Here is a 22821-nt window from a genome sequence, read left to right as displayed (position 1 = left end):
ACTAGAAAACTCTCAAGGCACTGGAATTATTCATAGCTCTTTGTTTGCCCCCAGGGTATTTTAGTCCAGTCCTATATGGTTTATTGGTGAGTGATCATTTAAATGTGTAATGTTATTGGAAACAATTGTGATTTAATGGCAATAGCAATTTTTGTGCTGCAGGAAGGTGCTGGAGGTGGGTCAGAACTTTCCTCTGCCTTCTTTGCAGCTCAGAAACTACAGCCTTGTTTCCACTCCCAGGTGACTAGTAGGTGAAACTGACCAGCCTTCAATTGTCTGATCCTTGTTGTTATTTGGGTTACAATGGCACTTTTCGGCCCAAACTGAGATTCCGGGCCCACTGCACTAGATGCTATAGGAAAGCGGGGGGGGGGCTGGGCGTTTGGCCCGGCTGCTGGAGTTGTCTAACCCAGTGAGCCAAGCCCGACGAAGGGGCGAGATTTCTGAGCTGAATGAAACGCTGAGCCGACCCCGAAGGTGGAAAGCCAGGTGAGGTCTGTGCCAGGACCCGCCGCCGCGCGGGGACACAGAGGTGCGGCCAGACGGAATCTTTTGTAACAGCGAGCACGTGGGGCCGCCTTCCTCCCCCGGCCGGGGCAATCGCTGCACACACGGGCGCGGGCCAGGGCTTCTCTCCCGTCCACGTGCCGCTTCCCCCGCGGAGCCCCCAGCTGGAGCGCGGCCAGTCCCAGCCCAGCAACTTCGGGAACTCGCCGCGAGCGCTGGCGAGTCTGTAACTCAGCGGGACGGGTCCATGCAGCGGGCGGGGGAGGCGGGGGGACGCTGCCAGCCGGCCCCCTAAACGAGCCAGGCGAGCGCGCCTCCCGGGCTGGGACCCCCCAGACGGCGGGCAGGGCCTTTGCCCAAAGCGGCTGCTGGGAAGGGAGCGGGGCTTGCCCAGGTGTGTGCGCCCGTCCTCCTCTCACCAACCCCCCCCCCCGGCCGGGAGCGGGTTAGTACAGCCCGGTGTGTGTGTGTGGAGAGAGGCTTCCCTGTGCCCTGGGGCAGCGGCGGCCGCGGCGGAGCGTCGGGCGGGGCTCGGGTTCCAGCGCCCCCCGGGCCATGCCCAGCTGCAGCCGCGGCAGCAGAAGCAGCTCGCTGGCCGCCCGCTGCCCCGAGGGGAGCCCCCCCGCCCCTGTAGCGGGCTTTGCCCCGGCGCGAGGATGAGGAAAAGCCGGGTGCAGCGGATGGTCCTGGCCACTTGTCTGGGCTCCCTCCTCCTGGTGATTTTCTACTTCCAAAGCAGCCTGAACCCAGGTGAGTGACAGGGTCGCAGACCCCAGCCGGCCGGATCTCTGCCCGCTCCCCCAGCACGGCCCCTTCTCTGTGTGTCTGCGTCCCGGCTCCCCGTCCCTCGCTCGGGGAACCTGCGCCCTGCAAAGGTGTGGGCGCGCCGCTGCATTTGCCCAAGTTTCGGCTGCTCAGTTGCAACGAGCCATCCGCATATCAAAGAGCGCAACGTCCCCGGCCCCGGGATCGCTGGGGCCAGAGGCAGTTTCGGGGGTTACAGCAGGACACGGGCTGAGCCGAGTCTCGCTGAGATCAATGGAAAGACTCCCTCTGACTTCCAGGGGAGTGGGGCCCTAAGTCCGCAGGAACTCCCTGGAGATCAGCGGGACTACTCGCTGGCTCTGAACTCGGAACCGAGCCCTTTGTTTCAGACGTTCACCTAGGTGCAGTTAGGTTTATGCACTTCGTTGTGTGCTCAGAGCCAGATGTATAGAGACAGTCTGGCCAGCTGGCATTTGCTTACTGCACATAAAGTCCTGCTTATGTTGAATGAGTGAAAACTCCCTGGGGAATACACTTGGCGTTTACGTATTTTTCAGCTGCAATCATTTACCTTCACTTTGTATCTTGTTTGTAAGGGGAAGGAAAATGCGATGAGTGTAATTAATAGATATATGAATTTCACATATTCAAATATCCATTTTAAAAAACAACTTTTTTTGGATCTGTTCCCAGATGGCTGCCTGTAGTAGAGTAGATTCGATTTGATGAAGTCAAGGAACACACCAATCTAAAATCTGCACTCGGTATTTGAATTAAAATGTCTTTAATGCTGTGATACAGACTAACAAAGGTGAAAGAATGGAACAGGTCTCAGGTGTCATATGTCACACCTAGACCTATTGAAGTGCATCAAAAAATCCAGTTAAATTGTTGTCCCGCTATGGAAAGGAATATCTTTAATGTCTGTTGTCAGTAATACATTGTGCTTGGGGAGAAGATCCTATAGGAGCAGAACTAGAAAATAAACAGACTTGTACTAAAAGGGTGAGAAGTTTCACTGCCTGCTTTCTGCTCTTTCCTTGAAAAAGGAATTGCTTCCTATTTCCAAGAGATATTATTAGGTAATTCCCATAGTTTAACAATGCACTGATGTCTTCTGATAACAGCAGAGATTAATCAATGGTGCTTTTAAAGTTATCTCCTCAAATTCAAAATACCTGTTGGACAGAAGTTAGTAGATTTTTACCACTTTGGACTAAATGAGATGTAATTTCCATTTTATAGTAGTTATTCCATCACTTTAATACTCTTTTCTTGAAAATAAAAATACATAACTTGTTGGCTAAATAGTGTCTGATTTGAAAAGTGTATTAGGTTTGTGTGTGTGTGTTATGCTTACTGTTAGAAGTTTACTAAACGAGCTGTGCAGTCCTAGAAAACTGCATTCAGTTTTCTATTAATCAATAATGTATACTTTAAAATGAATATCTGCGGTATGATTTTGATATTTGGAACATTCAGTAGAAAAATGCTGCAATGGATCAGTTAAGTATCTACGTAGCAGCTGTGTTAGTCTGTATTCATAAAAAGGAAATAAGTGCTTGTGACACCTTAGAGACTAACAAAAGCTTATGTTCAAATAAATTGGTTAGTCTCTACGGTGCCACAAGTACTCCTTTCCTTTTTAAGTATCTATGCATCCAACAGAGAGAGGGCCAAATTTTACATTAACTTCACTGGAATTGCACTGGTGTAATTGAGAGGAGAATCTGGTCTGTTATATGATTTTACTGTAGCTTTTTTTTTTTTTTTTAAACAGGAGGATGCCTTCATGGGTGCTGATCCTGAAGACACTTACGCACATGTTTAACTTTAATCCTATGAGTACTCCCGGTATTGATCTGAACGGAATTACTCACAGGGTTAAAGTTAAACATGAGCAAAAATGTTTGCTGGTTCAGGCAATCAAACTCAGTGACAGAATCACTACAACTGCATTGGAATGAGATAATTTAATTACCTATCTGGAACTCATGCTGGCGAGGTGCTGAGTGCCTCCTGTTGAGTTTGTTGGAAATTAAGTGCCCTCAATGCAAGGAACATCCCCTTAATTCAGAAAAGGTATCATTTTTGAGAGGTCTCACAGATGAGCATATTTCATATAAAATGAGGTTTCTTTGCAGGTAAAGAGATAAGGGCAAATCCTCAGGTGGTATAAATGGTCATCGCTCCTGACTATTGAATGAGTCACAGGGACACGCTTGTAATCTGAAATCATGAGAGTTAAGGGTAGTTTCCAGTATTGCAGCTGCCCCTCCGTGTCCTCCTTCAGTTCTTGTGGTTTTGCAGCTCCCTTTCCCTATGTAGATCGAGTGCTGTCAAATGCAGAAAACAAGCAAGCTGAAAAATATCATTTTCTCTTAGTTGAGATAAAATTGAGATTTATCACTTAGATTTTATGTGTTGTTTGTAGCAATAGTAGGTAACCAATTTCAGACAGAAGTGTGGTTATTTTTTATTTGTTTTTAGTGGCTCTTTAAGTTGTTTGGTGTGTTTCTAGTATTACAAAAAAGCATTCCAGAGCAAGAGGTAGTCCCACAAGTCCCCTTCAAAGCAATCAAATGGTTTTTCCATTGTTGCTAAGCTAGGTTCTTCAGATTGTATTTCACATGAAACCTAAAGTGCATAAATTGTAACTGATCGATCAGTGCTAAAGGCACATATAGATTCTGCCATCATTTGAGCCGGAATCAAGGCTTAAAATTGTGAGAGGCTGAGAGAGACAAATGATCATCTTAACAGATGTAGAAAAGCACTTAAAGGGCTTGATCTGCATGGAAGAGAAATAATTTAATCAGTAAAATTCCCACCTTTAAATATGCCTCTGTTTGGAGCAGCTGGCACTGAAATAACAAGTCATATAGAAATAGGGCACTCCTATTTCGAAGTCAGAGTGTGATGCACAGACTTATACTAAAATATAGTAGAATCTCAGAATTACCAACACCTCGGGAATGGGGGTTGTTCGTAACTCTGAACAAAAAATTATGGTCGTTCTTTCAAAAGTTTTACAACTGAACATTGAATTACTACAGCTTTGAAACTTTACTATGCAGAAGAAAAATGCTGCTTTCCCTTTATTTTTTTCATAGTTTACATTTAACACAGTACTGTACTGTATTTGCTTTTTTGTCTCTCCTGCTGCCTGATTGCATACTTCTGGTTCCCAGTAAGGTGTGTAGTTGACTGGTCAGTTCATAACTCCGGTGTTGGTAACTCTGAGGTTCTACTGTAACTAAAAGTGTGAATTTCCATTGATTTGGTTATTTCATTTCCAGTTTCCATGTAGACAAGGCCTCTGACCACAAGCCATCCCCCTTGCTAGTGCAGGATACAGGGATCAAACTTGTTTCCATCAAAGTCAAAGGCAAAATCCCCGTTGTCCTTGGTGGAAGCAGAATCAGGCTTGTATGGCTGAATCCTACTTGCAAGTACCTCAGTGTAAAGCCTGCGTAACTCACTGACTTCAGCGGGCTACTCCAGAGTTACACGTGTCTGACCGAGGGCAGAATCTGGACCTTAGTCTTTGTCATGGGGAGAGGATGCATCTGATATTAAACTTGGTAACACATTTGATTTTAGCCAGAATTACAAAATACAGATGTAACTCTTTGTAAAACCTCTTGAAATAAACGTTTAGCGTTGGAATCTAATGCACACTTTGAGCTCGACTCTGATCTCACTTACGTTGGTGTCTGTCCAGTGAGGTCTTGGATTGACTCTGGTGTAACCAACGTCGGAATCTGATCCTCCGTTTTTCTCCTCCAGCTTTTACTGAGCTTGTGCCTCATTGGCTGTGTCTCCACAAGCTTTGTCCAACCCAGATTTCCCATCAGAGCTAACCCTGGTGCAGCTTCCCCTGTGGTAGCAACGGTGGGAGTGCTAGTGTGGAGTAGGCTCCAGCAGATGCTTGGGTTTTTACCGTTGTTCCATTTAACCCCACTGAAACTTCAGCAAAACCAGGGGGGGAGTGAGCCCAGCTGATTGAACAGTCCTGCAGGGGAACCTATGGGTTTGCAATTTGCATTAACCTTCACCGTACTGGCATTTTCCACACTGCCAAGCTGAGGAATGTTTTAGGTTTTGTGTGACATTTGCAGTCTTCAAAGTGGTTAAACAAATGGCCACTCCATCCCACAGGAATTTGAGTATTTCCTATATAAAAGAGAAAAGTCTCTGAAGAAAGCTTTGTAAGGGACATATGACTCTGCGGGGCCTGATTCTCCATTAACCATTGTAAATCAGGAGTAGCTCCATTGAAGCCAATGGGGTTTCACTGGTATAAGTGAGTGGAGAAACCAACAGGCCCCTTGTGCATAAGGCATTTCAATTTGTGACTTTGGTGTCTGTCTATTGGTGAAGGCCCACGGGGCTACGGAGTCGTAGTGAAATGCATGTGTAGCTACTACCAGCCCCCTCTGGCTGCAAAACAGTCAGGATTTTCCTCTGTGCATTTATTGACTCTTGCACCCTTGTTTACTAGACTCCAGTGGCAGTTCAGGGTGCCTTGCAGGATTGGGGTTTGCTTTGGCTAATGTATTCAAAGTGCTGTATTCATACAGTCATAGCATTTAATGCCAGAAGGGAGTGTTAGCTCATCTATTCTGAGCTCCTGTGTGTCACTGGCCACTAAACTTCATCCACTTTCCTTTGTATTGAGACCAATACCTTTGTTTGATTAAACCGCTCTTCTAGAAAGGCATCCATCTTGATCTGAAGACCTCCAGAGTGGAGATTCCACCACTTCCCTTAGGAGTTTTGTTCCCGTGGTTAATCTCCCTTGCTGTTGCAAAATTGAGGGCTTATTTCTAATTTGAATTTGCCATTGGTTCTTGTTGTATCTTTCTGCCCTAGATTAAACAGCCTTTTAGTACCCAATACTGCAGGGGCGGGGGGGCAGGACGGACAGCTCAATGGTTTGAGCATTGGCCTGCTAAACCCAGGGTTGTGAGTTCAATCCTTGAGGGGGCCATTTGGGATCTGGGGCAAAAATTGGGGATTGGTTTTGTTTTGAGCAGGGGGTTGGACTAGATGACCTCCTGTGGTCCCTTCCAACCCTGATATTCTATGATCCTGCATTTTCTAGAGTTCTTTGCAGTCCAGCTGTTGGTGTGAGTTGTTGAACCTCCAAAGATGCCTTTGTGTGCCAACACCAGGGCCTTACACCGCCCTTGATCCAAGCACACAGGTTCTGCTGACTTTAGGAGGACTTTTGCTGCCCATCCACAACAGCATATAGCTCATGAATTTTTTGGCACCCAGTAAGCTCAGGGAAAGCTATTTCTTTCCAACTAAGTTCTATGTCTGGTGTCCTAGGTACTGCATCTCCTATAAAGCCTTGAATTGCATTCACAATTACATCCCCTAATGACCTGAACGTTAATGAAAGGAATGGCAGAAGGGGCCCTGATGTCGCACACGCTCTGATATTGTACAAGCCATTAATATTTGCAGCTGGTTGTGAAATAATGCCTAAGAAAAGAAAGGGAAAGTGAAACTTGCAGCATAGCTGACATTCCTTTAAAGCTTCTGTTCTGAAACTTGCCCATGTAAAGGGGCCCTGTCTTGCTCCCCTCATGCACCTGGCCCCAGCTGTTGACATTGTCGCCATTAAAAGGTGTTTTTTTTGCTACTTTTTACTCATGTTAGACCCGCAGAAGCAGCCCAGCTGTGGCAGAGTGAGCTGGAGTGGGGATCGTGATCAAGTATCAGGGAGATGCAACCACGTTGGCCTTCCTGTATTACCAACTGTAAGAGGCATCCTAGCTCGATGGGAAGCAGATTTTGTGGGAAAAGAGGAATTCCGTTATGGAAAATATTGAAATCCTATTGAACATCCATTCATTTGAGTGATTCATCGAGACACAGTAGCTATAAGATGAGCCTATTTCCTGCTCGTACCTGTTGTGCTTTTCCTCACAGAAGAACTCGGTTTTTGTTTTTTGCTTTCAAGACATGGCTGTGTGACTTTAGAACTAATTCCCAGTGCTGTTCACGCCAGCTGTGACTCCTCATGTGGCGTTTACGCTGTGTGAGATATCAGCCCAAGCCACCAAATTTGGATCTGGATGTGGAAGATCCAAAATTCAGGAGAGTTTGGATCTGGGGGGGGATTTGGTCCAAGCCCACCTCTACCTTGTACATAGTTAATAAACCCATGATCTCCTTTGAGCAAAGTGGCTCTAACGGACAGTACACTCGCTAGGTCACTCAAGCCAAGATTTTCAAAGGTGACTAATGATTTTTGGGTGCATCCATTTTTGGGTCCCAAACTTGAGGTGTCTTAAAGGGGGCTAATTTTTAAAGAGTACTGAGATCTGCCAAAACCAGGCCATTTTAAGGTGTCTCAATTAGGCACCCAAAACTGATAGTAACTTTTGAAAATCTTGGCCAGAGTGAGCTGTCACAGTCAACTCTGGATTTGTCCCCACTGGGAAAATGCCCAGCAGTGCAGCTGTACTAGTGGTAGCATCAGTGGGAATTTTCCCCCTAAAATTCCCTACTGCAGGCCTGGCCACTAAGACTGGGGGAGCGGGGAAAATGTTTTAATTCATATCTTTCAAAATTTCTTGATGACAAATTAATAGTGTGCTCTTCCCCAGTGCTTTTCAGGTAAGGTACTCAAAGTGCTTTATGATAATTATTTAAATAATATTTTACATCATCCCTGTGACATATGTAAATATTATTACAGCCATCTTGCAGCTGGGGGAAACTGAGGCATAGAGCTGTTAAGTGACTTGTCCAAGGCCACACAGAGTTGGGCCCCGAATCTGCAAATACACATGGGCTTAGGTTTAAATGGGGCTACTCGTGCTTAAAGTTAAGCGTGTGTGTAAGTATTTGCAGGAGTGGGGCATTAGCAGAGCTAAGAATAGGATTTATGGGTCCTACTCCCAACCCCCTCCCCCCATGGTCTGCTCAAACCACTAGACTAGGGTTGCCAACATTGTATTCAAAAATAAAGGAATGTTTTCTTAGCACCCCACCTCCCAATATTATTATTATTTTATTATTTAATTTATTAATAATAATGAGTACTCACCTACATTCGCCAGGGCTATTTCTTATTGCTTTTTGCTGCACTCAGCAACTCCCGATCTTATTGTACAGAGATGAAGAAATAAGAGACGTTCCTGCTAATAAGGGACTGTTGGCAACCCTACCTAGACAACAGTTCCTCTGCATTTTTTTAAAAAAAGTTTATTTTTCATTCAAAGATTAGGGTAAAATCTGACACTGTTGAAATAATGGTAAAACTCCTATTGCCTTCAATAGGATCCGTGTTTCCTTCCTAGTTTTAAATTATAATAATTCAGGGAAATGAATACATCAGAATGACCCAATACTACTCAAACCATTGTGTTGTAGTTACTCCAAATGTCCACTTGGGGTTGCATCATTGTCTTATGTCTTAAAAAAATGTAATGGTGATCTTGTCTTTACTATCCACTAGCAAATGAATGCAAGTGAAATCCCAAGTAGCATCAAGAGACGCATGCTCTGCCTTCTCTTACCTCGTTGGGTACTCACCTGTGTATTGAACCTGGTCCTGCAAACTCTCTGTGCTTGGAACTCCTGCTGGAGCCAACTGGGATTTTGTGCACAGAGGGCTTGCTTGATCAGAGCTTCTTAGCAGCTGACCGACCCAATTCTAAATCTTTCCAGATAACGGTGCTGATCTGACTTCCCTTTGGTTTGTGCAACATGACAGGCACTGGTGTGAAAATATAAGGGACCCTCCAGGGCTTTTATCCATTTGCTTTCGTTGCAGATGAGTTGCGTGAGTTTTTTTCAGCTCATGTTCTGGTTTTTAGCTGTATGAAATCCGAGAGGCAGTAACTGAGTTGTAAGAGGCAATATACTAGTGCGCTGTTAAAACAATTGGCCAGTATGTCAACAGAGGCATTAGATAGCACCGTCTGGAATGCCAGTTCCCACACACTGCTTGCGTTTGCTTGTGTTGAAAGGAAGGCGTGTAACATAGAATCTGTGACCTACTCTTGTGGACTCACTGGCTGGCTCTGCACTCGAACATGGATCCGTAATGAAGTCCATATGTTCCTGAGGGCCAATCCTTTCATGTGGAATGCTTTCTAGTCCCTCTTGGGTTTGTTCAGTTTCCTGACGGTCTGTGATAATTACAAGAGATTTGAGAGAGGGCAAGTGTGGGACTTAGCTTGTCTGGAAGTTTATTCCGAATCTGCAGAAAAGAGACCGAAGATGGTGATCCTGGGGTCTTTGCCATATTGATCCAGGCCTTTTTCATCCCAGGGTTTGGTTCATTCAGTGCACCCGGCTTGGGGCTACATCTCATGACTGATGTCTGCTGGCTAGTTCACTCTTTTTACTCAGGTTGGGTCCCTGGGTCTCTCTGAAACAGGCTCATCCCTTGTGTATTACTGCATGTGTGGAGATCCAGCAAGCTAGCAGCCTTCATATCAAATGGAGAGGGGGGCTGGAGGCGGGGCATTCCCAGTGAGATGATCTGTGACTGTTTCACTTCTGGCATTGATTGGCCAGAGCCCAAATTTACTGATCTTCAAGTCACACAGTACTTTCTCCCAGCTGTTTTCTGATGAGGGCAAGGGTTAGAGTAAGGGAGAGTGAGGAGAGCACAAATTTCCATCCCCTGGCTAAAAGCAGAGGGAACTCTCCCTCCTCCTTGACAGGCACTGTTCCAATCTACCTTAACCCCTGGGTGGGGCTGAGGAGGTGGTTGGGGAGAGCTCTCTATTCGGGGAAGCAAAGTAGGAGAGTCTTATTTTGGATGATGTGGCTGTGTGTGTGTGCTGATGCAGCTCCGATAGCTGCGACATGTGCCCAGATCACAGGATTGAAGTCGTCTTTGGGCTAAATGGTACGAGCTGTAGTGAGGAGAGCCATGCCAGGCAATCGATGTATCCCCTGGGCACCAGTCATCATTTGGCCACTCTATGGAGCCAGTATGGTAAATGTGTCAATGTGTGTCTTTAATCTGATGATGTTGCCCAAGGCTCTGCTGATGAGTGAGGTACATTAAACAAACAGGAAGGCAGAACCCTCCCTGGCATACCACTTCCAGCCTTCACTTCTAACACAAGTGAAACGTTGCCGGAAGCCAGACTAAGTGATCACAATGGTCCCTGCTGACCTTTAAATCTATGGAGTTTCACATAGTTGGGGAGTCTTGAGAGAATGGCTGTCCTATCAGCCAAACAGCGGGAAGCTCAACCAGAGAAAAGGAACCCTCTTGGTGGACAGATCTGGTTCTGATTCTGTAATTACTGCTTATGTCTTGATAGCAGGATGGGCCCAATCCCACCATGAAGTTACTGGGAGTTGGTAGCATGCAAGGTAGACGATAGGCCTAATAGCAGAGCTGCTTGGAAAATGGAGTTCTTTTAGTGGAAACTTTTTCAACTTCAACATTTTTTCGATTTAAAACAAAAAACAAAAAAATTCAAAAGAAGGAAAAAAATCATTCTTGTGACATAAGAAAGAAAACCCCCAAACTGAAGAGTTTTTGATTTTTGGTTTTTCGATGAAAAGTCAACGTTTTTCGCAGCAGGCAGAGACTCTAGTGAAAAGTTTCATTTAGTAAAACAACCACTTTTCTGTCAAAAACCAGGTTTGATGGAAAATTTTCAAGCCACCTTCCCCGCAGACAAGGCTGAGCTTCATGGTTTTCCCGCCATCACTTTCATTTGACAGAGACCTGACTCTGAAGTACACCCCAAGCAGGGGCAGCACTGAACACAGTTTTTGGAAGAGCTTCTGAATAATCCAGTGAGGACAACTGGCTGGGCCAGTTCAGGCAGAATCATGCACTGTCCAGAACACAGTTCTGCCAGCCAGTCTGAAGCTGGCAACTGAATACTCTCTTGATGGACAAATAATCTGAACCTCATTTGTAAAACCAAATTATTAAAACCACTTTTCCGTCAGCTGCTGCTTGGAGAATTCCCCCAAAGGAAGTCACAGAACCTGTTACGGGAGCTGGAATTTATCATGTGATGAGTTGTCTTACCTGGCTGCTGTTTTCCATGTATATTTTAATTTAAAGCATTACAACTCTGTTTTAATCCCCCTGCAACCACAACGCTCCCCAGAACTTGTTATAAAACTGTTTATAATAGTGGCTTTTATTTGCTTGACTCTGTTTATTAGACACATCTGGACAGATGCCCATATTCTCATTAAAATGCACTTACGGACCATCAGCCAATCCGATGGTAGGTCTCACTGAACATCTGCAGTTAGAGGTCGGCCCAAATCACAAGGCCAGCTGTGAACTACCATCAACCATGGGTCCTTGTGTACACTGAAGCTTTTGCACTGTCGTAGCTACACTGTTTAGAGGTGCTGCAGCAGTAGGATCGGGCTTGCACCAACGTACTTACCCAAATGCAGGGGTAAGTCACTGGTGCGTGTCTAAATTTGGGAGCTGCACCAGTGTAACTATATCAATTTAGTTACATCAGTGCAGATTTCTATTCTGTATAGGTTCTTATACTGTGCTTGTCACTGTAGTATCTGAGGGTATGTTTACACTGCAATAAAAGACCCATGACTGAGAGTCTGGGACAACTGGCGCAGGCTCATGGGGCTTGTGCTACAGGGCAAAAAACAGCAGTGGAGCTGTTCAGGCTTGAGCTGGAGCCTGGGCTCTGTAACCTGGTGAGGGGGGAGGTTCTTGGAGCCCAGGTTTCAGCCTGAGCCTGCAGGTCTACACTGCTATTTTTAGCCCTGTAACGTGAGCCCAAGTCAGTTATCCAGGCTCTCAGCTCTGCTGCTGTGGGTTTTTTATTGCAGTGTAGGCATATTCTGAGTGCCTTCCGGTACTGCGTTGAGCAACAGGGCTACCCATCTGTCAGGTGGTGTTTGTGCCTTAGTCTAGACAAGCCCAGAGCTGAAATTCAGATCTGCATCGGCAGCCTGATTCGCTCATGCTCTGCACCCTGTGTAAGCATATTCACCAGTGGAAAGTGGGTGAGAAATGCTACCAGATCAGAATGGCAGGGTTAGCCTCTCCTGTTGCCCAGGTGTAGATGGCTACAGGCAGGAAAAGGCAGGCCCTTGAACTTTATGTTCGGGGTCCAACTCTTGTTCCATTCATTGCATGCAAAAGATGCCACATGCTGTGAACTACAGTAGCTGTTCTTAAGTTGTCCCATGACAACCGTCAGCTTGTGCATTTTAAACACACACCAAGGCAGGCCTGACATTCTTCTTGCTGTTGAAATTTTTAAAAATGAAATAAATATTAGACTAGATAATATAGGTGAACAGTTATTGGTGTGATTTGGGCATGCAGTTGCCATTGTTTGCACATAGAAAGGGCTGATGCACAAAACTGGTTTGAGTTGTGTGCACAATAATAGTCATGGCACACCAGTGGGAGAGATTTTGTGTGTACCCAACCCTGGATGCACGTGTGAATTAAGATTTGCAGCCCCAGCCTGCACACGTGTATCAACAGTTGTGTGTGCAAGTTGGGGACGCACACATTTTTAGATGTGAAAAAATTGTCTCTTTGAAAGCAGTTTAGTGCCAGGTTCATTTAATTACTTCTTGCTGCTCCTTCCTGTGTTTGCAAAGCAACTCTATGATGTGGTCCCTCTCCTCAGGATCTAACCGTCTACTCTGGCTGAGTACAATACACACATTTAACCCAGGAGGCATGAGAACTGGCACAGACAGGTCTGTAGGAGATTGGCAGTGCAAAGGTTGGCAACACAGAGCACAGGTAATGCGCTCTTGTGCATGGGAAGAGAGAGTTGATGATAGCTTCTTTGATATATCGCAGCTAAATAATACATTTATATGGTGCCTTGAGGGTCCCTTAACCAGTATCTCTCATTTGCAGTTCACCCTGGAAAGGTGAACCTTGGTTTCAGTTTGCTGTACTATGGCACAGGACCTGAAATTATCCAGTAATAATAATTTAACTTATTTTGAACATGGCCTTTTGATGGAGGATCTCAAAGCACTGTGCCAATGTTAATTGTTACAACAACCCTGCGGATAGGGAAGTATTCTCCCCACAAGGCATGGTGGGATTTGCCCAATTTATTTCCCACTGACTTCCTTAGGAGTTGAGGGCATTCAACACTTTGCAGGATCAAGGCTAGTTCCACTTGCATTGAAATCATTGCTGTTGACATCAGTGGATACAAGAGAGGGCTTGGAGTCAGCTGGAAATAAAACCCAGGGTTCTTGACTCCCAAGCCTCTGATCTAGCCACTAGCACACACTCCCACCCTTGAAAAGGAGGCAGACTGTGGGCATCATAATCTGTTATCTTTAGAGAGTATATTGCTATGCAACTGAGGTCCAGATACCTGTCTGGGTCAGAGGCTTTGGTTTGATCCCGTGCTTAGTTAGGATAACTTGATACTGATTTATTTTCCCCTCCATTCTGCAGTGTTCCCCGTTTTCTAAGTCCCCATGTTTAAGTACAGCTAACCCTTTGACAGTAAATATCCCCGCTGCCTCTTGAGAGGGAGCAACCTGGGAAAGCTGCAGGGCTTTAAACTGTTTACTTTTCACACCTCCATTCTTTATATTGGATGGTTTGTGCATACCCTGTTGGCTCTGCTTGTGGAACGCTCTGTGAAGAACTCTCGCTAGGATGGGGATGATCCCACGGTGAGCCTGTTGTGGATCCTTCTTGTTTATTCAGCTCCTTCTAAATACCTGCTTTCACCGAAGTCCTTCGGGGTATGGCATGCAGCTGCCTACAATGGACCATGTTTGCTTGACATTTTACTTCTGGCCTGCCCAGTGCCACTTGAAAGAGCAAATACCCATCAAATCTATTTCTAATGGGGAGAATAGCCTACGTTGTGCTGTTGGGGGGGAAAAAGGCCAGTGGTGGGAATCAAGACCTCTAGCATTGTCTCCTTTATGGCCTGCTTGGACTCTGTCTTCTGTCTAATATCACTTTCCTAGTAGTGATCCTGTAGCCGCCAATGAAATCCCCTCCATGCAGGCAAAACCTCAGTCTCAGGCCTAAAGCCTGAGGTTAGGCAGGTATGCGAGAGAACTGAGAGCCTGTCTGTTGGGAGCTAACTGAAAGTCCTGGGTGGCCATTGGTCAGCTGAGCTCATCTCCTTCCCTGTGATTTATTGGAAATCTACCAGCCTGTGGAATAATGTTGATGCATTGCTTTAAAAAAAAATTATTAACAACCTAGGGAACAAAGCTAATGCAACATTTATATGTTTTTGGGAAGGCAGCTGAATGCAATGAGGAGGGTGTCTAGCACGTCTGAGAAGAGTCAGAGCCACGTCTAAAGGTGTTTAGTGAAATAAGGACTCTGTGCAGAAACCCCTGAATCAAAACTTCAGTTCATTGGTGTCATAAACTACTTGTGCTGAATCTCCCGTTCCTTGGAGACTACCATTAAGAGTTGGTATGAATATGATCATAACTTAATGAGTGAAGTGGCCCCTTTTGCAGGCACTGAGGTATTTACAGACTTTACATAAAGAAGCTCAACTCGTATCAGCTACCCCTGGAATGCAGCCACTTCTGGGCTAGGGGGCAGCAGCCATTAGAACAGTTCCTTCTTCCATACAGAGCGGTTGAGTAGAGGGACTGCTGAAGAATATTTCATGCAGGCAGGGGGCAGTTCTGACTGACAGTATGGGATTATCCAGAGTGGAGGTTAGTCAAGACACTGAGGTTGACACCTCTACCCCAGAATGATCGCAAATGAGAGGGGCCTCTGCTTTACACTCCTCTGCAGGCTGGAAGCACCATGCTACAGCACTGTCGTGCTATTGAATCGCCAGCAACTTGCCTTTTCTTTGGAGGGCTCCAGTCTACATACGTCAACAGCCCTGCTCTGCTTAGCTAGTGCAGACGGACAGAACCACAGCCTGAGGTCCAGGGAATGTCTTTGTACCTGCTGACCAGTAGGCTGACCAGAATGAACCCTCAGCTTTCTGTCAGCGTTTCTTTCTTAGCATTGCAAATATCGTAGTTTTTCACTCCATCAGTGCTCTCGCCACAGGTTCTGTGCTTTGGTGTAGGGTTTGGGGGAGATTAAAGCTTTTCTGTGCTCACCGTACCCTGGCAATCATTTACAACTCGGGCATTTTGAAAGCTTGCTGGCCAGCTGACTCTTGGAATAAGTCAAAGATCTGCTGAATTCCAAACTTGGTTCTATGCGCTTAAGAGCTGCCTGGCTTTCCCTCCATTGACTAGAATGCCGGCCCCGCTCAAGTTATGCAGCTCCATTGCCCTCTAGTTACTGGGGTTCCACTGCGGATATAAAACCCCTAATGGTTACTACAGGGAACAGAGTTTCTCTCTTAGCTCAAAGGATGAAGGCCTGTGTATGTGGAGCCAAAAGAACTGATGTCGGAGACTGGTTGGTGTCTCCTGTTTGTGGCCCAGAGGTTTGTTACAGGAGGCCCTAGAGCGTGTTCATGAAACCTTTGGGATTTTTGTTTGTGTAGGAAAACCACTGATTGCCTAAGCCATAAAGGCAGTTCCTGAAGTGTGGCATTGACTGCCCGTCATTGGCCTGGAAGCCACTTATATTTCCTATAGCTCTCCAGTGCTTTGGTGTTTGGTATGGTTATATGGTTAATTTTTGTTTTGAACAAGAAGAAAGGTTCTTTTCTGATAGCTACTGAACCCTAGGTCAGCAATAAATGCAGTGGTAAAAGCTATCTGTATACCAAAGCCTTGGGATATGCTACTGCCCCCACCTGATCCGTGAGAGGAAGCACAACCACAACACCCACATCTTGACACATTGGTTCCCTGGCTCATGTCAAAACTAAGATAAAAATCTGTCGCCTTCCTGCTCGATTTTTAAAACTGTCCTAGTTTCCGGCTGACTGTTCCCTTGTGTGTCTCTCTCTGCTTCCGTACTGCTCCTACCCCTCCCCTAATACCAGCCTTTTCGCACAGTGTCACCCTGCAAGGCAAAAACCTTGCGGTCTTCTGATGATCTGGAACAGCCTCTCTTTCTTACTAGCTGATCCATCTCTGTTGTATCTCTTTGACTCATCAGTTGGACAGATCTCCACTGAAGACGTAGCTCTCACCCTTTTAATCACTCCCCCTGTGCTGCTGCTATTTAGTTTCACTGCGCCTGTTTAATTTAGCTTCACGCAAGGCCTTTTGGCATGTCCTGGAGATGCTTTTCTGTACCTAGCAAAGCTGTGCTGTAGCACACAGCGAGCGATCTCCAAGCTCACCATGTTAGCTGTTTTGTGCTTTGCGTAGCTGCTTCCTCAAGCACCACCGAAAACCATGCTGCCCACGACAGGTTCTGGTGTTGGGCTCACATGCATAAATTATGATATGCTGAGAGACACTGGAGACTGCATCCGTAACAGACCTCTTTGAGACCTGATTGAATTGGCCTGGTCAATACTGGTTCTCCACTTGTGAGGTAACTCTCTTCTCATCATGTGTCAGTATATTTATGCCTGCATCTGTAATTTTCATTCCATGCATTTGAAGAAGTTGGATTTTTTACTCACAAAGGCTTATGCTCAAATAAATCTGTTAATCTTTTTAAGGTGCCACCGGACTCCTCATTGTCTTTGACCCCTCTGCCATAGGCCTCGACTTCCCCTTTGCCCAGTGGGTGCTTGACCCCCCCCCACCCGCCCCACCCTTTTCCCGCCCCTGCACTGTCCTCCCCCCCCCCCATTCCACCCCCTTCCCTCAAGTCCCAGCCCTTGCTCCTCCTCTTCTCCGCCTCCTTCCCTGAGTGTGCCATGTCCCCACCCCTCCACCCTCCCTCCCGGCAAGTCCAAAGCGCTGCCAAACAGCTGTTTAGCGGCAGCTGGGCAGGAAGCACTGGGAGGTACGTGGAGGAGCAGGGATACAGCACGCTCGGGGGAGGAGGTGGGAGAGGCGGGGGGAGCTTGGCTGCCAGTGGGTGCTAAGCACCCACTAATTTTTCCCCATGGGTGCTCCAGCCCCAGAGCATCCATAGAGTTGGCGCCTATGCTCTCTGCAATTGATATAACTGTCAGGATAAACTAATCACAGGATTCCACTTAGTACAAAAAGGGTAGTGAATCCACCCAGGAGTTCTGGATAGAGTGGATGGATGGGTTTTTCTGACAAGGCTGAGTACTGTCTGTGTGTGTGTGTGATAGAGAGAGAGAGAGAGACTGACTGGCCAGTGCAAGAAAACCAAGCAGCAGCCTGTAAGCATAGTGTGACCCTGGAGAGAAGCTGGGGTCAGGTATGCTGGCCGAGTGAAGCTTGGGGCTGTAAGCTATGAAACTGCGCCTTTTGGTTTTGGTCTCTCCTGTGCTCAGAGAAGCAGGACTTAATACATTTCTTGTAAATAAAAAAGGCTGCATCAAAGAAGATACCAGACTCCATCTCCATCATCAATATTTACTCCCAACTGGGACGTCCCCAGGGTGCTGAATTTTGACAAGCTGCTCTGGTTAAAAAGGGGCAACATTAGTTAGTTTAAAGAAAAGGAGTACTTGTGGCACCTTAGAGACTAACCAATTTATTTGAGCATGAGCTTTCGTGAGCTACAGCTCACTTCATGAAGTGAGCTGTAGCTCACGAAAGCTCATGCTCAAATAAATTGGTTAGTCTCTAAGGTGCCACAAGTACTCCTTTTCTTTTTGCGAATACAGACTAACACGGCTGTTACTCTGAAACCTGTCATTAGTTAGTTTATGTTCTGACTGTGCTTGGAAATGCACATTGCGTTCAAAGTTTTGGGGCTGATACGACATATTAAAATGGTTGGTACACTCATACTGATGGGACCTGATAGTCACAGACTCCTTACAATCTGTGTATTCTTAGCCAGGATCTGTTAGTTCTGTATCTATCCCAATCATACACACATTCCACACTAAAGTGCTTTCACACATCCCTTGCTCTTTTATGCTGGAATTCTTTTCCCTGGACAGACCAGGATAGATAGATTGGTAGAGTTAAAAATCTAAAGATCCTTCTCCTCTTCCTCTGAAGGTCTGAATCTCCATTGTCCTGTCCCTTGTGTTGTGACGTGCTCCAGGGCAAGGTGAGTGCAAAGCGTGTGTGAAATGTTACAAAGCGTGTGTAACATTTTACGAGCCCTTTGCACTAGTGTAAATGACCGCAGAAATGACTGCAAAGTGACAGAGACTCAGGTGCTGGCTGTTGGCTGTACAGTCTTTGTGGCTTGTTCCTCACTTCGTGAATGGCACGTCCTGACTAATTTGCCTGCATATTGTGGATGCCTCCTGGGTTCTTTCCTAATTCTGCTGTTGTGGAGAGCCTTGGGCTGCATCGGGTCTGAAAGGGATTGCTGCGTTCCCTTGTCTCCGTGTCTGTCCCTTGCAGGCAGCTCCATGTGAGTTGTCACTCTTTAGACGTTCTGCAGACTGCATGGATTTGCAGCCCACCACAAGTATGAAACATGATCCAGCTCTGGTCTCTGACCAGATGTTATTTAGCTGCTCTGTGTGATGAATTATTGACCCTGCAGGAAGCAGGGTGACTGACATACGGATCAAAGATGATATTTTATTTGGAACTGTTCACTGTGGGTGTTTCTGTGTCTGTCCTGTGTCAAGGTGGACTTCCCGCGAGGCAGGGATTCAGGAAATTAGCTTGAACTAATTAGTGCTCAGCAGATTTTCAATAACACCCCTCTCCCCCATGCTCATTGTCCTTTCCTCTAAATCAGGAGCTGAAGTGCATGAAATTGTGAATAGCTCTCCATGGGTAGCAGTGACACCTGCATAGTATGCCTCTGATGCAAATGAGAAAAGAGGCACAAAGAGATCAAGGACCCAGTCTTGCACATACCTGCTCCCAAGCATGGTGCTTGCTAGGTGGAGTCCGATAGAAGCTAATGGGTCTATTTATGGTAGTAAGCACTATGCATGGTAGTAGCATCTTTGAAGGATAGGGCCTGACGTATTTTGCCCAGGATCACTCCTGGCTCTGGGAGTTACATTCTTATCTCTCTTGGACTTCAGGGAGGTTGAAGGGTGTGACAATTTGGGGGATCTGACTGTACTATATAGGGACTCTGGTTGATGTTATAAAAATTGTTACCTCATGGAATGCATCTAGGCGGATGTGGTCTCCACCATGTGCTGACAAGGCTATAAGTAATTTCTCCCTGACCAAATACAATGGAGAGTTGCCAACTTTGGTCCAAACACAGTTGTTAAACAATTGGTATGCTAAGGAGGTTGGCTAGAGCTGGAAGAAGCTCCGTCCTTCTGCTTGTCTGTGAGATGCTGATGAAGTAAAGAGTAGAAAAACAGCATCAGCAGAACAAAGGAACCCGGTGCTGGCAGAGGGACACATAGACTGAGAGACTCCATGGAGACAGGACAGAAAGCTTGGGGCAGGAGAAGGGAAGAAATGGGTATGCTTTCGCAATAGGCGGTCCTATTTAAATGTGGGCCGGTTAAAGTCAGAGAAAACTAGCTGAGCTGGAAAGACTCCATGATTTGGAAGAGAAGTCATACGCTGTAGAGGAAGGATCCTAGATGCCCCAGAGGGCTCTGCCCAATCCCAAAGAACTCTCCAGAATGGTGAGGAACCTGAGACAGGGAAATGTGTCTAGGTGTGTGTGTTGTTTTGTATAGATTGGTATATTTCTCTGGCTACTCAGTAACGAAGAAAGGTGTTTAGAATCCTGTGCAAAGTCTGTCAGTGAGTCTGTTGGCTTTCACTATCACATACCCCCGAGGAGGTGAACTGTAAAGCAGAAGGTGCACACCTTCAGTCGGATTCTGGGGAATGTGCAAGAGCTGCTGGAAGGCTTGTGGGGAGACAGCACTAGTTTCAGGGCCTAGGCAAATGGACCCTGCAGTTCCCCCTGCCAAGAAGGGTGTCAACAAGAGGCCCACACCTGGAGTGAGTGCCTAGAGACCCAAAGCCAGGAACAGTGCCTAAATTCAGCCTTGCCCCAGCAGGCAAAGGGCACTTGGGATTCAGTATTTGGATCTCCTCACAGCACTCTGGTGAATATCCAACAGTGGGGAGCTTGACTAGATCTGTGACAGAGGACACTTGGAAGTCAGTAGGAGTTGATAGGAGTCTTGCCAATGACTTCAACAGGTGCAGGTCCAGATACCCAGAGTCAGTTGGGAAGAGAATCCATGGTTCCTGACTCCCAGACCCCTGAACTAGCCATTAAACTGCTTTCCCCCCTGGAAAAGGAAACTGACCTTCTGTAGCGCCTTCTGCAGACCAAGTGTCTCAGAGAGCTAAACAGGACAGTGTGCTTAATGCTGATCGTGCAATAGCCGTGGAGGCAAATACTGCAGCTGTTCAGACAGCCAAATGGAATTGATACTTATGTATATGGTGTCTCAGTGCTACATTGATAGGCACCTTGGAAATGCTTGAATTCTTCTCAGACCCTTTTTCCGATACTCCGTTGGCTGAGAAGTCTGGGATATCCATGCTGCTTCATGATAACTGAAGTGGGAACTTGGTCATACTGGATCAGACCAGTGCTCTGTCTCACCTGGTACCTTGTCTCAGGCAGCATCTCATGCCACAGGCTTCATAGGAAACTCCATGATGGATAATTATGCAATAACATTCTCACGAGGGGGAATTTCTACTTTCACCAGGCTTCATGATTGGTTTATGCCCTAATGTTCTTAAATTTTTATCCCAGCTAATACAACTGTGTCTATTCATATAAATCTTCAGTCCTTTTTTAAAGCTAAGCTCTTTAACTCTGTTTCTAGTGGCAATGAGTTCCACAGGTTAACTAATCATATGTTAAAAGGAAATAATCTAATCAGAGATCTGAACTGGGCCTATAGTTGAAGAAGCACTAAGAATCCCAGAGATGAACAAAGGGAAAGCAGGAGTAACCACTAGTAAACTGGTGCTATCAGAAAGGATTTGCTGAGTCTACCTTTTTCATGATCTGGTTCCTATATCCTGCTTTGTGATTTTTATCAGTCCCATATGGGGAGCTGGCCTGGCTGCTAGAAACATACCAGCCAGGCATATACATCCCTCTGAGGGAGGCTGGGTCTGTGAGCAATACATCATCCGGGATGTTTCTTTCTTGCTTGTATTTTTTGAGTGTTAATGTCGTGTGCCTGAAAACGAGTGACCAAAAGCCAAAAAAAAAAGTCTGAGCCAAATCTAAGTACAAGCAGGCACTGTGCAAGCTCCCTGGCCAGCGTTCTGCAAGAATGCCTGATCCCAACTCTCGGCACCCTCCACTATCCTGGGCTCCCACACAGCAATCCCAAGGCCAGGGCTTGGAGCACAGTGGAACAGGAAGCAGTGGCCACTGGCTGGTACAGCTGGGCTCTTAATCTGACAGGTTGGCGCAGTTACCTGGAAAGTCTGAGCCCAAGGGCTTAGTGAAGCTGTGTGCCTGCATACACAGGCCCCAGTGATTGTGAGTCCATATGATTATGGATCGCCTAAACATTCTGCATGTGCACAGAAGAATCTTGGCCTGTGACTGTGAGTGGGATGCCAGCCTCCTCGTTTGAAAATCTGTGCTCTGGCATCCAGGCTGGGTGCTGCTAGACGGATCTCGATCTGTCAGCCTGTCACACCCTCTGCATTGACAGGGTGAGCACTGCTGGTACAATTCCTGCGAAGCAATGGCCTGGAAAGGGTTTATTGACAGTGAATGGGAACGCTCGTAGTTTAGATTTGCATCATAGCTCTCATCCATATGCTGCTGCGGCTGCAATGCAGAACCAGGAGAATGACTGACTTGGGTGGTAGTGTTGGGGACACCACTCTTGGAAGGCCTCTTTCTGGGTTTGCAGGAGAAATTAACCATTGAAGACGTCCAGGTAAGTATTGGGTAGGTGAAAGAGCCAGCCAGTATTTGCCTCTGTTCAGATCAGTCTCCATTAGCTTTGGTTCCTGTCTTCAGCCACAGGAATGACCCTGGGCTGTTGGCAAATAGGATCCAGCTTCCCTGACAAGGACCCATTCTCCTTCTTTGCCCACTTTATTGTGGGCTAAAGCTTGAGCTGTGGTCCTTTTAGGCCATTTGGCTGGAGATTCTTTGGCTGATTCTTGAACTGGTTTGAGTAAATGGATTGAAAAAAAATGCTTTCACCTTAAAAACCCTGACTCAGCGCTGCTCATCCTTAGGAGGGGAGAGGGCCACCTACCTGGGGCCAGGTGTGCTAGATCCCAGCACCTGATGCATACCGCACTGAGATGGTGTGACAATTGACCGGTTGGAATCTGAATATAAGTTACCGGTAGGAAAATAAACCCAAGCTAAGGTTTGCAAACAGATAGGTTTATCCTACCTTAACTCCTTTCTTGAGAAGGTTTTATAGAACACGTGGAAGTTCTTGGTTCCTGGCTTTAATCTCCTCTTCTCTTTGTTAATGGAAAGGCTAAAAAAACCTTTGGGCTCTCCAGCAGCATAGAATTTCAATGCTGTTATGTAATGTCTTCTGGCAATCAGATCTTCATAAGTCACAGCTCCTTCTGGGGCCAGTGGCTGTTAGTAGCTGGACTGACTCAGGGGTCCTTATTGCTTAACCCTTAGAAATCTGGTTAAAGCCTGAAAACTGGCTGGTTTGATTGGGGCTC

The 22821-nt window shown here is 46.3% G+C and overlaps 1 protein-coding gene across 1 annotated transcript in view; it reads left to right on the top strand.

The window, feature by feature from the left end:
* The first annotated feature begins 1066 nt into the window (after positions 1-1066).
* CHST13 (carbohydrate sulfotransferase 13) overlaps positions 1067-22821 on the top strand; it is a 66287-nt gene continuing 44532 nt past the window's right edge. Inside the window, exon 1 of the mRNA XM_077822733.1 lies at positions 1067-1257. Within this exon, the coding sequence (XP_077678859.1) occupies positions 1164-1257 (94 nt within the window). The 5' untranslated portion in view covers positions 1067-1163. The remainder of the gene's footprint in view (positions 1258-22821) is intronic.

This window comes from Eretmochelys imbricata, chromosome 7 (assembly GCF_965152235.1).
Source record: "Eretmochelys imbricata isolate rEreImb1 chromosome 7, rEreImb1.hap1, whole genome shotgun sequence".
In the NCBI taxonomy this organism is placed as follows: domain Eukaryota; kingdom Metazoa; phylum Chordata; order Testudines; family Cheloniidae; genus Eretmochelys; species Eretmochelys imbricata.
Note: the sequence above shows the minus strand (reverse complement) of the source record. Positions and strands in the feature narration are given on the sequence as shown.